Genomic DNA, 15,028 nt, shown 5'->3' with positions numbered 1-15,028 from the left:
CAGTGGACTGGGGAAGGGACATTGGAGGAGGGGGGGAGGGAGGGCAGGATTGGGATGGGATGAGGGAGGGGCTATAGCTGGGATACAAAATTGTAATAAATAAAAAAATAAGTTAAAAAATAATATGAAAAAAAAAAAAGAGCCTTGGATCTGATTCCTGTCTCTGCTCTTCCACTGTCCGGGGGGCCATGTATGGCTCAAGGACACCTGGGTGTGTTTCTTCTTCCTGGTCTCTGCCTTCTATTTGCCTGAAGAACAAAAATGTGACAAGGAGAGGGCTGGGCTTGGGCTCAGAGGAACAGCCTCGTCTGGCATGTGCCTGGGGTTGTGGGGTGGTTAGATTCTTAGCGGCCAAAGAAAAAAGTGAGCAGAAAGAATGGAAGAGGATGAGGGCTTTTCTCTTGCTTTTACTTGTTTGGTCTTCCTCCACCCCTTTTTCTAAAAAGCAAAACCAAATAGTTTGTGTGGTGCTGAGGATTGAACTCATGGCTTCCTGCACGTGAGAGAAGCCCTCTCCCATCTGAGCCAGATCCCCTGCTTGGCTCCTCACCTCCCTACCGAGATTTGTACCTTTTGTCATCCCATCTTGCCTGGGGCTAAACCTGTAATTTGCCTTCTAGCTTCCTGGAGCTTGTTGTGAAACATTCAGGGGCAGAGAGCTTTCTCTTCCATAGACTCCATGGAGCACTGGGGCTCCCATCAGACCACTCCTGGTGGGACAGAGAGAGTCCTTGGGGAACTCAGAGAACAGAAAGAGTCCTTGGGGCTCAGGTCTCTCTCTCCCAGGCTTTCCTCCAGGGCCAAGATCTGTTTCCTTCCTTAACAGTCTGTGGTCCCTCGTGTATTTCACTGTGCTATGTACTGCCCAGCAGACACTGTCCCCTCCCAGAGGGGACGGATCTACCTCCAGTCACTTCTGACGGTAGGTGACAGGCTGAGCTTCTCCCTGGGCTGCTTGGGGACCAGGCGGGGTGCTGCTCTAAGTTTCCAGAGCCTTCTAAAGCTGCCTGTGGGCTGATGAGGGCGGGTCTGCTCCCAAGTGGCCAGGTAAATGTTGAAGCTACTTGGCAGAGAGAGTACGAACTCAGATTCTGGAGCCGGACGGCCCGAGGCCAGAACTTCTCATTCATGGTGCAATGTGGGGTGCTGAGCTAACCCAGGCCCGTGAGCTAACCCGCAGGCTGACACGGGCACCAGGCTGGGCACAGGCGACATGGGATACACAGCTGGTGCTCAGAACACAGCTCCCTCACATTAAGTGAATTAAGTGTCCATGTTGACTGGCTGTTATTACTGATACTTCCTGCTGAAATGACTCAATGGTCAGGCGTGCTACATAGAAAACACTTTTATTATAAAATGCCCAGTCACGCGGCTTTTGAGAAGACACGGAACAGCGACTTTTCCTCTCCTCCTTCCGTTACCCACAGGAGACCAGTGTTCGGAATCAGCCAGTCACCCACACACTGAAGGTCATCAGGCCTTACACCCTCAAAGAACCGACAGCTCCAGGGGCCCCTAGGGGCCCTCCCTGACAACTCACACCCACCCGTTTGGCATTTTATTCACAAGACAATCCCGTGCCCTTTTGGCCGAAGCTGAGCCATGTCCAGTGAAGAAAGCAAGCACAAAACCTGGTTTCTTTTTGAAACACAGCAACTATGGTGGAAGCGAAAGGAGACAACCTCCAGCTAAACACAGTCACTAGGAATCCCATCCCAGCTCGGGAGAGGAGGGTGTGGCCTACGACCCCGAGGTGGGAAGGAAGATGGAGGGGATGCCAAGGCCACACACCTTGTGCTCCGGAGTATCACAAGCTCCCAACATCCTGCTGATGCCCCTGCTCTGTGAGGCTCCGTGAACGGTCCATAGTAACTCCCTCTTACCCAGAATCCCCATCACAGTGGCTAAGTGTGCCTTGACCCCTCGTCTGAGGTTGAAGTGGTTTCGGCGCAGTCTGTTGGTGTGGAGGGTGAGATGGGGGGAGTGACGTCGGAAGGGTCTTTCAGTCGGGTGGCCGGGCCTCGGGAGCCTTCGCCTGGACCTCGTCATACTGCGGTGGAGGCGTCAAAGGCTCGATAGAGGGAGGAGGGATGTTCTTGTCTGGGAGGCTGATCCTGAAGTCTTTGAGGTGAAGCTTCTCAGATTTAATCCTTCGAACTTTGAGTGGCTTCAGGCGTTTGGCCAGCTTGGAGTTTTGCCTGTCGGGAGCGTGCCCTGGGCTGGCGGTCTCCGTCTCCGGCCTGGGGCTCGTGGGGGTCGTCTCATCGAGCCCCGTTAGCGACTCATAGGAGGGGAGAGAGATGCTCAGCCTCGGGTTCTGCTCCTCTCCCCTGGTTTCTGAGTAGCCCGTGTTCATCACTTCTTCGTAGCTGGGGACATAGTACCGGGAGGAGGCCTCCTCCTCCTCCTCCTGGCTGCAGGATGACAAACACAGAGCGTCAGCACGCATGTCACTGAAAGGCCACCAAAGGTGGACTCGGGTTTGCATGCGAGCACTAGGTCCACACGGACCGACTCTGCAAACCACGTGGGCTCTAGAATTAATCAGTAGGTATTTTAGCACAGAGGAACAATTTCCCATTCCCAACTGCACTACAAGGAAGGATTTTGTATTATGCCCATTTTCCGGATGGAGGAAAAAATTCATCAAGGCTGTGATGGTTAATGAGACTGTCAGCTTGGCAGGATCTAGAAGCACTTAGGAGGGGAGCTCTTGGAACTGCCTGTGAGGGGTTTCCAGCCTGAGTTAATTGAGGTGAGAAGGCCCGTTCTCACTGTAGGTGGCACATGCCATGGGCTGGGGTACTGGACTGAACCAAAAGGAGAAACTGAGCAGACCACTGGCGCCCACCTCTTCCTGCTTCCTGACCATGGATGGGTACCTGTGATCAGCTGCCTCATGCTCCCTCCACCAGGTCTCTTCCCAGCCAGGATGAATGTGCCCTCAACTCTGGGCCTAGACAAACCCTTCTTTCCTTAAGTTCCTTTTCTTAGGTATTTGACAAATGTGACGAATGCAAAGGTCACAGATTTAGGGAATGGGAGGGAGGAGGCGAAGCCTTACTGAACTATTCCTACATGGTGTTGTTTGGGTGGGAACTTGGCCGTAAACATTTCACACTTCATAACACACTGGGTGGAATATTTATCCCAACACCCAGCTGAGTTCTTTGGTCAAAGGTGTGGCCCTCAAAACAGCTGTGGATGTTTAGCAAGATGGGTGTCCCTAAGTAGAGAAGGAACATCAAGCATTTACGCCTCTTCTCACATTATTCAAGGAACTCACCTCTGCATGTGGCAGGGGTGGGGGGATTATGGGTAATTGACTCTCCTCTTTTGCATATTTCCGGAGTTTTCTAGACTAAGTGTGTGTGATGGTTAATTTGGCGTGATGACCATGTAATGGCAGAAGACCTTCCTGGAAGAGACTCACATTCAAATCCCAGAAGATGCCCTCCCCAAGGTCTCTGGGTCATCCGGTCCATGGCAGGCGTCAGTAGAACAAGGGAGGCTCTGAGGAGTTCTGCCCTTGCTCTGTCTCATTGTGGAGCTGGGTCAGCTCACAGCCTCTTATACCTGGACCACAGATGGTCCCCAAGGGTTCCCCTGGATCTCACATTCTTGAGCTAAGGCTGAATGGCATCTCTGGGAAGCCTCCCTGCTTTCCAGCTTGCAGACAGGGGCTGAGGAGGCTTCCTGACCTCTATAAACCCATGATCTAATTCCTTAGAAGATGACCTTGGCCTGTGAGCCTCTTGCCTCTGCCTCCAGAGTACTGGGATCACAGGTATGCACCACCAGTTTATATGGTACTGGGATCGAACCCAGGGCTTCCAGCACGTTAGGAAAATACTCCACCAATGGAGCCACGTCCTCCCAGACTCTCCTTTTCTCAATCACAGATCCAGTCAGGCTCCCTTTATGCCATTACACTTGGCTCAACAGGGGACAGGGCACAGGGTCTCATAGACTATATCACCTAGTGACACTGTAGCTGTCTCAGTTTGTACAGAGTCACCGGACCCCACGTTTTTCAGAACGTGTCCCTGTCATTCAGCAGCAAGTTGCTGGCACTGTTAATCTGGACTAACACTAACATAGCAAATACTATCATATATATATATATATATATATATATATATATTTTTTTTTTTTTTTTTTTCCTGTGGTGGATAGGACCTAGGGGTTCACCCAAGCTAGACAAGGGTCCCAGCACTGTGGTACGTGCCTAGCCTGTGTGTATATTTTCATGATGCCAGGGTCTGGTTTAGTCCTAGTACTGGCAAGGAAGAGCCAGATGGACCTTTATGATTTTAAGGCCATCCTGGTCTACATAGCACGTTCCAGATTAGTCAGGGATACATAGTGTCTCAAAAAACCAAGATGGGGAAAAAAGGAAGAAAAATGAGACCAATATTTTTGACATAAAACAAAGTCTTCCCTGTTATCTAGATAATCTAAGGGAAGAAAATACAAATTTTGCAAATCCTCCCACCAGCATTCCCTAAAACAAAACCCTAATCCATCCACCAAGAGGCAACCATGGTGAATACTGTGGCCACCCGACAGCTGCTGTCCCTCTCTGGCCCACCCACAGGTCTGATGTGCTGGGACCTTCCCCGAAGGCTATGTCACTCTGCCTCATTCTCAGTGATGTGGGGGTTGTTCCACATTAAAGATCACGAGCCAGCTGTGGCCGGGAGAATTACAGGGGCAGGTATGTCCCGAGGTCACCTGACTGATGGACAACTAGGTTGTCTCTAAGTTCTTCTATCTTAATTTTCCATATTTATCGACCTACCTACCTACCTACCTACCTACCTACCTACCTATCATTTATTCGTGCCTGCACACCCAAGTACTTGTGTCATGCTACAGGGATGGAGGTCAAAGGCGACTTTCATGCCGGTTCCAGGTTGTCAGGCTTAGCAGTAGGCTCCTTTCAAACCACTTTGTTGGTCCCATAATGTCTGTAGCACGCTGTCCTTGTATTTCTCTGATGACAGAGCTGCCTGTCATGGCTAACATAGGTAAGAGAGGGGGCTTGGAGGAGAATGTGTCTTTGTGTTTGTAACACAGGATTAACGAGGTGGAACACCTATGAAATCATAGAACGCTTGTCTATTTTCTGACCAGTGTCTTCCTTTTTTGTGTTTATTCACAATAACTCTTTTACAAGGGTAGGAGGGGTTCCTCTTCATTGTCATCTTGAGATTTGGGGTCACCTAGGATCACACTTCTGGGATGTCTTCGAGGGTCGTGAGTAGATGAAGGCCTGCGTCAATGTGTATTGTTGAAGCAGGGCCATGTCAAGAGCATCAGTGTCCCAGACTCATCATAATGGCAGGGCCTTCTTCCTGGTCTAGGATTGGCCAGTAGGAGTAGGAAGTCCTGCCTGTGGCTTCCTCCCTGGATGACTGCAGCCTAAGGCTACTCTCCCATAGAGACCCCCTAACTTGCTGAGTTCCCTGGCTGTTGCTGGTGCCTCTCCATTTCAGTGTACACTGCCGATCCAATCCCAGCTTTACTTGCATCTGCCATTTCTCCATTCCCTGCGACTCCATCAAGCTCAAAGCCATGCAGGCAGAGGCCAGGGTGTTTCCAGAGAGGTCTGACCGAGTAAGGAAGATCCACCCTGACTGATATAAGGGGAACACCATGCACGGGCTGGGTGGGTATGAAAGCGAGGAAAGAAGAAAGCGAACTGAACGCCAGCATTCACCGCTCTCTGCTTCCTTGTTGCCCACATAACATAACCCCCACCCCAGGCTCCTGCAGGCACACTTCCCCTCCATGATGGACCGATGGACCGTAGCATCAAGCTGAGAGCCAGAATGAACCCTTCCTCCCTTAAGCAGACTCTGTAATGAGGAGAACATCTAGTCCAGGCTCTGTGCTGACAACCTATACCTGTCCACTTGACACCATCTATGGCAGCGGTTCTCAACCTTCCCAATGCTGCGACCATGTAAATCATTCCTCCATGTTGTGGTGACCACCCCAAAAAACCCGCAGAATTATTTTTGTTGCTACTTCATGACCATAATTTTGCTAGTGTTACGAATCATAATGTAAATGTTTTTGAAGAGAGAGATTTGCCAAAGGGGTCGCAAGCCACAAGCTGAGAACCTCTGATTTGGAGTCAGCGGGGAGACGAGCCTCTGAGAATGCCTGTGATTGTCCTTTCAGGGGGGAGGGGGGCTGTGCCATATTGATTATGTCAGTGAAGGTGGGAAGACGCACCCTGAATTAGGGTGGTAGCATTGCATGGACTGGGGCTGGGGCTGGATGAAAAAGAGGCAGAGCCAAGTGCAGACTGCACACATTATCTCACTGCTCTCTGTTCTTGACAGTGGGGTTGATAGTTCCTGCCTTCTTGACTCCCCCAAAATGACAGACTGTGACCTGGGATTGTGAACTTTTGTCAGAGTTTTTTGATCACAATAGAAATGGACCTTAAAAGAGGTGCCAACCTTTACTGCATACCCCCTATCTACTGACTATTATTTAAATATGTTTGTGATATTTGGGACAAGTGAAATATCGCGCACTGGCCTTCTTAAATCAAAGTAGACACACACAGTACCTGGGACAGAGAGACGAATGAGAGACCTAGAGCCCTGGTCCCCGAGGCCCCACCAGTTTCTGTGGTACAACGTTATAAGCCACCTCAGCCACAGGATTTGGAAAGCCTGCGTCTAGTAAGCACAAAGGTGTTTGTAAAACGGTTTGAGGCACCTTCCTGGAGGAGAGTGGAAACACAGACTTGTAGAACAAAGTACTCTCTCAGAGTAGAACAAAGCCTGCGTGCAAGTGTGTCCCTACGCTAGGCTGGAGGGAGCTCACTCGGGTCTCACCTGTCTTCCTCCTGGGTGGAGGGCACCGCTCCTGCCTGCTGCTGAATGCGGGCCAGCTCCTCGCTCTGCCGCAGCTTCCTCTTGTCCCGGATGCTCAGGCAGATGGACAGCAGCAGCAGCATCACGCCAGCCCCGACCAGCACGTAGGCCACCGAGAAAGTCTTGCTCTTGAGGATGCCACCCTCCGTCTTGTTGCCCTGCGTTGTTGGCTTGTCCGCAGGGCTGAAACCAGGGACCAGGTTCCACATGGCCATGATGACCCCAAGGACCAGCATCCCTAGGCCAATGGCCGTCAGTGCATAGTGTGAACCGTTGGCCTTGGACTGGGCCATCATGGCAGCGGGAGAGGGCAAGACCCGGCTCGAAGAGAGAAGACAAACGAAAAAGCAGTAGCGGCAACAGACACTCCTTCCGCACGGTGAAGAGACTCTCCTGTGCCACAGAGAAGACTCATCAGTAGACTCCCAAGCAATGGCTCTCTTCAAGCGCCAGGCATCCGGGGTGGACCGCACAGATGAGAGGTCTGAAAGAGGAGAGGGAAGGGGAGATTCTAGCTCTGATTTGGGGAGGTTGTCTGTGAGGGAGGTACCAGGCAGGGATGAGCTATCAGGCTCCACCCTGGCCGTACCTCTAATACATTCCAGATGGTCCAGCCACCACCCCTACGCTGAAAGGGAAAACCAGATCTGTCCCTGCAGGAGGCCACCGAGGTCAGTGCTCAGAGCAGCTGAAACACGCTGTGAGGTTCACTGAAGTGTGGTCTGATCTCAGCCCTCACAGGAGAGCTGTGAGGGGGGAGGGAAGAGGGGACGAGGGCATTGCTGGGCCATGGTCAGTCATATCATAGTCACCTGGGGGCCTGCAGCAGTCAGTGCTGAGTCCCACGTAGTCAGCCTGCTGGGGTCAGTCGGTACACTACTCTCCCTGGCTCCCTATTGTCTTGGAGGAGAAAACACCTCTTCTAAGAATGATGTACATGGCCCTCTTGGCCTCCTTAGCCACTTGGCCTTACTACCTTGGTTGGCACGCCCCCTCCCAGCAACTCTGCAGTTTCCAGGTTACCCCCTTCCGGGTGTTCATGGATGCCCCACTAGTTACTAGAGTGGGCTTGCCTTCCAGTGGTCCCTTCATTGTGTCTCAGCCCTCCACACATCAGGATCTCAATGAGTGTGTTGAGTTCATGCCCAGTGAAATGGATGGAGACCATGGAGCTGCCCAGAAAGATGAGGCTGCCTCAGCTCCATCTCCCCCACTTCCTAAAGGAGGCAGAAGTCCAGAAGAACCCCGAAACCAAACCAACCAACCAACCAAACAAACACATCTTTCTTCCGGTGGAGGTACTCAAGGACTCGGCTCGTAGGAGCTACAATTCCAGGACCCTTGGTGACTGAGGGTGCCTAGAGGCAAGGCCTCAAAGCTCTGGTTTAGGACAGAATTGGAGATCGTGGAGGAGGAGAGGGCATGGGCCCCCAATCTGCCCAGCCCTCAGTCAAGGGGTGGGCAGGAAACGGTGCCAAGCAGGATAGCCCAGCTGGTGCTTAGATGGACAGGCCCTGTTTTCAACTGTGCATTCTTTCCAAGCTTTCTGAAAGCACAGCTGATCGGGGAGTTTGAAATGTGATGCCAGTAGAGATGTTTTCTTGTTAAACTTTCACCCTCATCTGAAACTCTCTGCTTTGTTAAAAATTACTCTAAAAATATCTGGGACAACATCCTCTCTCAGCTTGAAGTCCGAACCTCCTATTTTCCACCCAGTAAATACATCTGGTGCATCTGGCTACCTGCGACTGGCAGGCACTGTGGACGCCTGGGTGGAGGAAGGAGAGGACACTCCGGAAGCAGAGACAAGGACTGACAGGAAATGGAGGAAAGCACTGGAGCTTTCTGGGCTTCTGGACGCTTCAAAGAAGGGAAGTTTCATCTGTGTAAAAGGGCCACATGCAGAATTCACAGTTGTGTGCACAGGCCTAGGCGTGTATGTATGTGTGTGCATGGCTGTGTGCATACAGGCACACATGCACGTGTGTGAATGCATGATCAAGGGTGTGTGTGAATACACATGGATGTTGACGTGTGCAGGTGCCGTATGAGCACATGCTGTGTGAACTCAGGCGTGGAGCACAGACAGCTGCAGTAGGATCAGAGGAGCCAGCTTGTTATATACACAGGGCATTTTTCCTGTTTGTTGGTCGGTTGGTTTTTTGAGACAAGGTTTTAGGTAGCCCACACTAGCCTTGCACTTATTATATGGCCTAGGATGACCCTGAATTTCTGCTCCTCCTGTCTCCACCCCCCATGTGCTGGGATTACAGGCATGTAGCACCACATCTGGTTTATGCGGTGCTGAGGCTGGAAGCCAGGGCTTCATGAGTGCTGGGCAGGCACTCAACTATCCGAGTTACACCCTAGCGGGGCTGTGGGCCTAGTGGCAGCAACCTTCAGAACCCATGATCTCCAGCCCCTGAGCCCCTGGGTCTGGGAAGTTCAGGTTCCCACTGGTCTGCTGTTTGTCTTATATCTGGCTTGTTGACCGCTCAGGGCCCTGTGGTATATTTAGCCCAGTTTGCTTTCCCTTGCTGAATATACACACAAGCTAATTTTATGCTCAGCCGATTTGGGCCACACAGCCTTCAGCATGTCCTTAACCAGTAGCAACCTGGGATGGGGACGGGGGGGGGGGGGGGAGGGGGCTCGGCTCTGACAAGCTGCTCTCCAGACCCCAGAGTCGGGCCTACTCATCACTGTTCATGTTCCAGGCAGCCTGGAGACATGGGAATGATGCTGTGTCTGTGGTTTTAACACACGCTGTTAGCGGAGGGAAGGGGGTTCGCCTACCTGGGGCTATAGGGGAGGTGGCTCCGGTCAGACTCGTGAACAGCTGACATAAGAAAACCTTCTGTTATGGATCCCCCTGTGAGAAAAAGAGACAAAGCATTTCTAAGGAAGCTGTGGGTGGTTTGATTCTGTGAGGTACCCATGTTAAGACATCTGTTTTGGGGTTGGGAGCTTGAGGCGGGCCTCTATAAAAATGGGGTACCAAAAGAAGGGGGCTGGAGAGATGGCCCAGGACCTAGAGAGATGGCACAAGGACCTGAGTTCGAGTCATGTGTGCCGGTAACTCTAGGACAGTGGAAGGTGGAGATGGCAGGGTTACCGGGGCTTGGTGATGGCCAGCTTGGCTCCAAGTTCAGTGGGAGAGACGCTGTCTGAGAGTGACAGAGCAGGATATATGACACCCTCCTCTGGCCTTCACACCATACGCATAGGCACGCACAATTGCATGCATGTGCACATACCACACACACTGTCCGCACTAACCACAACTCCAAAGAAGAAAATGGAAACACCTCCAGGTCACGGTACGAGGGATGGATGAGCAGCCACAGCAAAACCACTAAAGGTCACGCCCAAGAGAAGGATGCCAGGCTACTCTGACGTGACAGCCTGAATCCCAACCTCTACTCTGTGTCCAGGTGAAATCCCTCCTCCCCACGGACGGACGCCACCATCTCAGTCTGTGACAGTCTCATTTTGGCCCCCTGGTCCCATCAACGTCTCACCGTCCAGAAAGGAGGCTCTTGTCTGCCTGGCTCCCACCACACAATGTCAGGAATGCAACAGGCTCTTAATTGATACCTGTGGCCTGGGCAGATGAATACCCAAGCAGGTTTAAACGTTGAACTCCTACTTCCACCAATGAGGGGGATCTCCAGGCCGGGGAGGACACAGACAGGAAAGCATTCCTAAGGTTTAACTCAGCAGTCATTTTGTTCTCATATGCAAGTGATATCCCCACAGCCAGAATGAAGGTGATGGACATTGGGGCCTGGGAAGGTGATCTTATCACACTCCTGGAGGGCCCGAGGTTGCAGAAGCCCAGCTCTCTGGTCCTCCCCAGGAGGACCTTCCCTCGTTGGGGGGAAAAGTCTCTGCTCCAATACCAGAGTGCTCCCTCTGCCTGGCTGAGGCCAGAGTGGGTCATGGCTGCCAATTCTCAGCTGGACCCAGTTCCCATGGACTACAACTTCAAGGCAAACAGAGACATGAAACCAGGCAGTAAAGACTGGGTCCTCGCTCTGTGGTAAGGCCTGTGCCTCCCTATATCCAAATGGCTCTCATCCTTCCTAACACCGTGACCCTTTAATACAGTTCCTCAGGTTATGGTTATGGTGACCCCCGGCCATAAACTTGTTTTGTCTCTTCTTCATAACTGTAATTTTGCCGCTGTTATGAATCACAATGTAAATATGTGATAGGCAGGGTATCTGATATGTGGGAGCTGAGACCCACACATCAAGAATCCCTGCTGTATCCCATTTCCCCTCACTGTGAATTGAAACACAGCAAACCTGAAAGTTCTCAGCTGCAGCAGGGCAAGACAGCCCAAGCTGGTCTCCTGAGCTTTGCTGGGCTGCGCTGCAGTTTTTGACCTAGGAGATGAGCTCTATCCTCGTGAGGCGAAGCTCCGTGGTGCCGTTATCAGCTTCACTGGGAGGAGGGCTTGCCAGACCAAAGCGGCCTGCTGTGCCTCAGAGGCTCCTGGTCGCTGCCTGGCATTACCCACTGTGTGCCAAGCTGCACAATTGAGAAAGGGATATCGCTCCGGGGACACTGGCTGTGCTATGCTGAGCACCGGGGAGTTCCAGGGGGACCTGCCAAGCTTAGCCCACTGTTGCTTTGCTTGCTAAGACCCAGTGTCGCCTGGTGGGGGAGAGAGAAAACCTCTGAGCTGCCACTGTTCCTGGGGTCCTGCCTGTCAGGGACTTTGGGGCCCACCATCCCCAAGGACTAAGGCCAAAGGTATCAGGTGCCTGTTTCAACAGCACAGGAGATCTCTTTGATGAGGCACCTGGGATAACAGAGGAGGGCTGCTGGGCCAGAGAGCAGCTAGGCGGGCACCAGAAAACCTGGGGGAGCAGTGAGGAAGAGACTGGCGGTCTTAGAGACACCCATGGCATTGCCACTCAGGGCAAGTCAGGCACCCATGGGCACTCACCCAATATTTCTGGCAGCCTGAAGGTTCAATGAACCCTACCATCACAGAGTCTCTGTCCTGGGGCACACAGCTAGTAAGCAGTTGGGTCAAGATTCACAATCAAATGTGACTCCAAAGCCACCCTCTGTGTCCTGAGCCAATGGCTCTCTTAAGGCTGAGTTCCCAGGGCCACACCCTGAGCTAGGCAGACAGGTTCTGCAGTCTGTCCTCACACAAGCACAGAGAGGGACAGGTCAACGTTCCTTTGGCATTGAAGACTTCAGTTTAAATGATTCCTGGGCCCATTCTATGTGATGCAGTTTAGGAGATGAACAGACTTGTGACGTTTGTTCAGTCCACCGGGAAGACCAGTGGGTCCCTAATAGCGGGAAAGCTTATGTGTGCATGACAGCAAGAGCCTCGCCTGGCATCCAAGCACCCGGGAAGCTGAGGCATGGGGATCACTGTAAGTTCCAGGCCAGCCTGGGCTTTAGTGTGAAGCCCTGACCTTTCCCCACCCCCCTAAACTAACTGGGCTCCTATGAGAACTACCGGTCCTTTTCCAGTGACTCTCTTATAGAGCCCTAGGCATCTCTTGGGGTCCAATGGCTGCCACACTAGGGAACCAGCTTCTAACAAAAGGACACACTTATAAGCTACTCAAACCATAGCAACCATTTGATAGTTACTACTTTGATTTTACAACGGAAGACACTCAGGTTCAGAGAGGCAAAGCAGCTTTTCCAAAGTCACACAGCCAGTACAGGGCTGGGGGTGAAGTATGCTTGCGATTTTCACCCCAGGTGGCACCTCTAAAGGGAATGAAAGATGAGCAGAGAGAACACGGAAAAACAGCCCTGCAGCATCCTGAGCTGTTTAAGTTTCTGGGATGGAGTCTGAGCTAAGAGAGTGGGACAGTTCCAGGGAGGAACAAGCTGCCTGAGTCCACAGAACAGAAAAGCGAGCATCTCCCAGAATGTGCCAGCCTCGCCGGGAAGAGAGGCAGCCCCTCTCCCAGGCTCCTGGCACAAGGCACTGGTGAACTCCATGAGCCGGTGTCACCAGGCCCCTCACAAAATCACTTAAGTGTCCGATAAGTTAAAGAGGTCAACTCCACCCTGCAGCCCCTGGGGTGCTGGCCACAGGAGGCAGGTTTGGGAACCAGTGTCTCCCATGGGAGTCTGTCTCAAGCTTTTCTCTTAGCAAGTGGCTGATGTATGGCCCTACGGACAAGACTGGCACCAGGGACCCAGCCCTTAGGTCCCAGGAGCATTCTGTGTTCCTGGAAACCATTACACCAGTGGCCTGTCTTCCTCTATGGGGACAGAGCCCAGGGATACAGAGCACTGTCCACTCCAAATGACTCCAACACTTGGAACGCACGCTGATTGAGTCCATCAGCCTCTCTGAGGTGAGCCACAGCTGGCTTGCCGCCCTGGCAATGGGTGAATGTCATGGCCAGGCTGGCTGTGAGCTCCTGCCCCGACGGCACACAGTGCCTCCCGCTCTCTGCAGCTGAGTCTGCTACCCAATTGTGAGCCTAAAGGCTCGTGTATGAAGGAAGGGCAGTATACAGAGGCGGAGAAGCCTGTCTGGGCCTCCCCACTGAAGAGCTGTCTCCCTGTCCACAGGCCTCCTCTTGCCTGGGGCCAAAGGCCCAGGCTTCTACTGATCGGGAGAAACAGAACAGGCAGAGCAGAGGCCTGCCTCCCAGGACTCGGCCATCTTCTGGGTATCTGGAGATGAGGCAAGAGTGACACTTTCTGAGGCACTGGCTGAGTCTGAGAAGGTGAAGGGTGGGGACCGGGAGGGAGGCCACATGTGCTGTTTAACTCCCGCTGACCTGAGGCGACGCCTGTTGTGAGCATCTGTCCTGGGTACACAGCAGTTTCGGAGAGCAATTGCATCTCCTGATGCGGCTTCCCTCAGGTCCTGTAACTCACTCACAGGAGCAGAGGAGGGTGGGAGGTCTCATAAAATCTAGACTATCCACCCACCTCAGAGAGGCCCAGGAGAGGGCAGGCCTAATGGAGGCCATGTTGTAACGGGGAGAGGGGATCTGGGTGTGTCTCAGCTGGTGGCTGCACCATTCACTACTATGTCTGTCAGAGTTTGGGAGGTCACACACGGCAGCCCAGACAGTGACCCTCCATAGGTTCCCCCCACCACCTTTTTTTTTTTTTTTTTAACAAAAGACAAAGTCTTTCTCAAACTGGCCTCCAACTTGCTATATAGCCAAGGATGACGTTAAACTCTTGAACTTCCTGTGTCCACCTACAAGGTGCTAGGGTTTCAGGCGTGCACCACCCTGCCCAGTTATTGTGGTGCTGGGGACTCGAACCTAGAGTTTCATGCATGCTAGGCAAGCATTCTACTAACTGAGCCACATCCCCAGTAACCCCTGGGATCCCAGACTGGGGTCTTATGAAGTCAAAGCACTTTTTAGCCGTGATTGAGCCAAGGATCTGAGATGGGCAGATTTCTCTGGAGAGGCTGGGTGAGTCCAACCAATTTGCACATCTCTCTATATGACAGAGGTGAAGAGGTCGAAGGAGGAAGCGGCAGCTAAGAGGGTGTTGTCTCGGGGGGCAGGCACTGGTTCCACTCAGGCTGAGAAAAGGTTGCCTGCTCTACTCTTGACATTAACAGTTGACACTGACTTAGACTTCTGAACTCCGGGAACCAAAAGAAGAGATGTGCTGGCACCTCGGGAGTTTCTTCTGGCAGCCACGGGTTGTGGGTATGGGCAGTGTCCCTCTACCTGCCACCACAAGACCTTCCATTCCACAGCAGTCAGTGTCACTGGGCACCACACAGTGCCTTCCTCCATATACACGACCTCTTGGTGACCTCTTGCAGGCAGCGCGTCAGGTCCCAGCAAGTGGCCCTCCCTCTGGGTCTGCACTTTAACTTGGCTCTGCCATGATCCCGGTGAGCATATGTTTTGAATCCCTCGTGGGGCCAAGGCTTGAGGGAGAAAAGCACTCTGATACCTCAGCCGTAGCCACTCTGATTTCCCAGGCTCCAAATGCACATTCAGGGTCCCAGGCACAAGTCTGGGGCTGGGGCTGTGGCTCAGTTGGAAGAGCGCTTGCCTAGCAGGCGTGAAGCCCTGGGTTTGAACCCCGGTTCCCTATAGACCAGGCATAGTAGTGACTCATGTTTGTAATTAGATATTGGAGCGGGGGAAGCA

The 15,028-nt window shown here is 52.5% G+C and overlaps 1 protein-coding gene across 5 annotated transcripts in view; it reads right to left on the bottom strand.

The window, feature by feature from the left end:
- Positions 1-1,333: 1,333 nt before the first annotated feature.
- Tmem51 (transmembrane protein 51) overlaps positions 1,334-15,028 on the bottom strand; it is a 49,577-nt gene continuing 35,882 nt past the window's right edge. For 3 of the 5 annotated variants that reach the window (XM_021630979.2, XM_021630971.2, XM_060379136.1), the window contains exons 2-4: positions 9,696-9,771; positions 6,861-7,383; positions 1,334-2,417 (exon numbers count right to left, since the gene is read on the bottom strand). In XM_021630979.2, coding sequence (XP_021486654.1) covers positions 2,006-2,417; positions 6,861-7,195 — 747 coding nt within the window. In that variant the 5' untranslated portion in view covers positions 7,196-7,383; positions 9,696-9,771 and the 3' untranslated portion in view covers positions 1,334-2,005. Of the gene's footprint in view, positions 2,418-6,860; positions 7,384-7,711; positions 7,795-9,695; positions 9,772-15,028 lie in introns of those variants that run through there. The other 2 variants (XM_021630984.2, XM_060379137.1) reach the window with 2 other exon arrangements.

The sequence above is a fragment of the Meriones unguiculatus genome, chromosome 3 (assembly GCF_030254825.1).
Source record: "Meriones unguiculatus strain TT.TT164.6M chromosome 3, Bangor_MerUng_6.1, whole genome shotgun sequence".
NCBI classification, from domain to species: domain Eukaryota; kingdom Metazoa; phylum Chordata; class Mammalia; order Rodentia; family Muridae; genus Meriones; species Meriones unguiculatus.
This window is presented reverse-complemented; position numbering and strand designations above follow the sequence as displayed.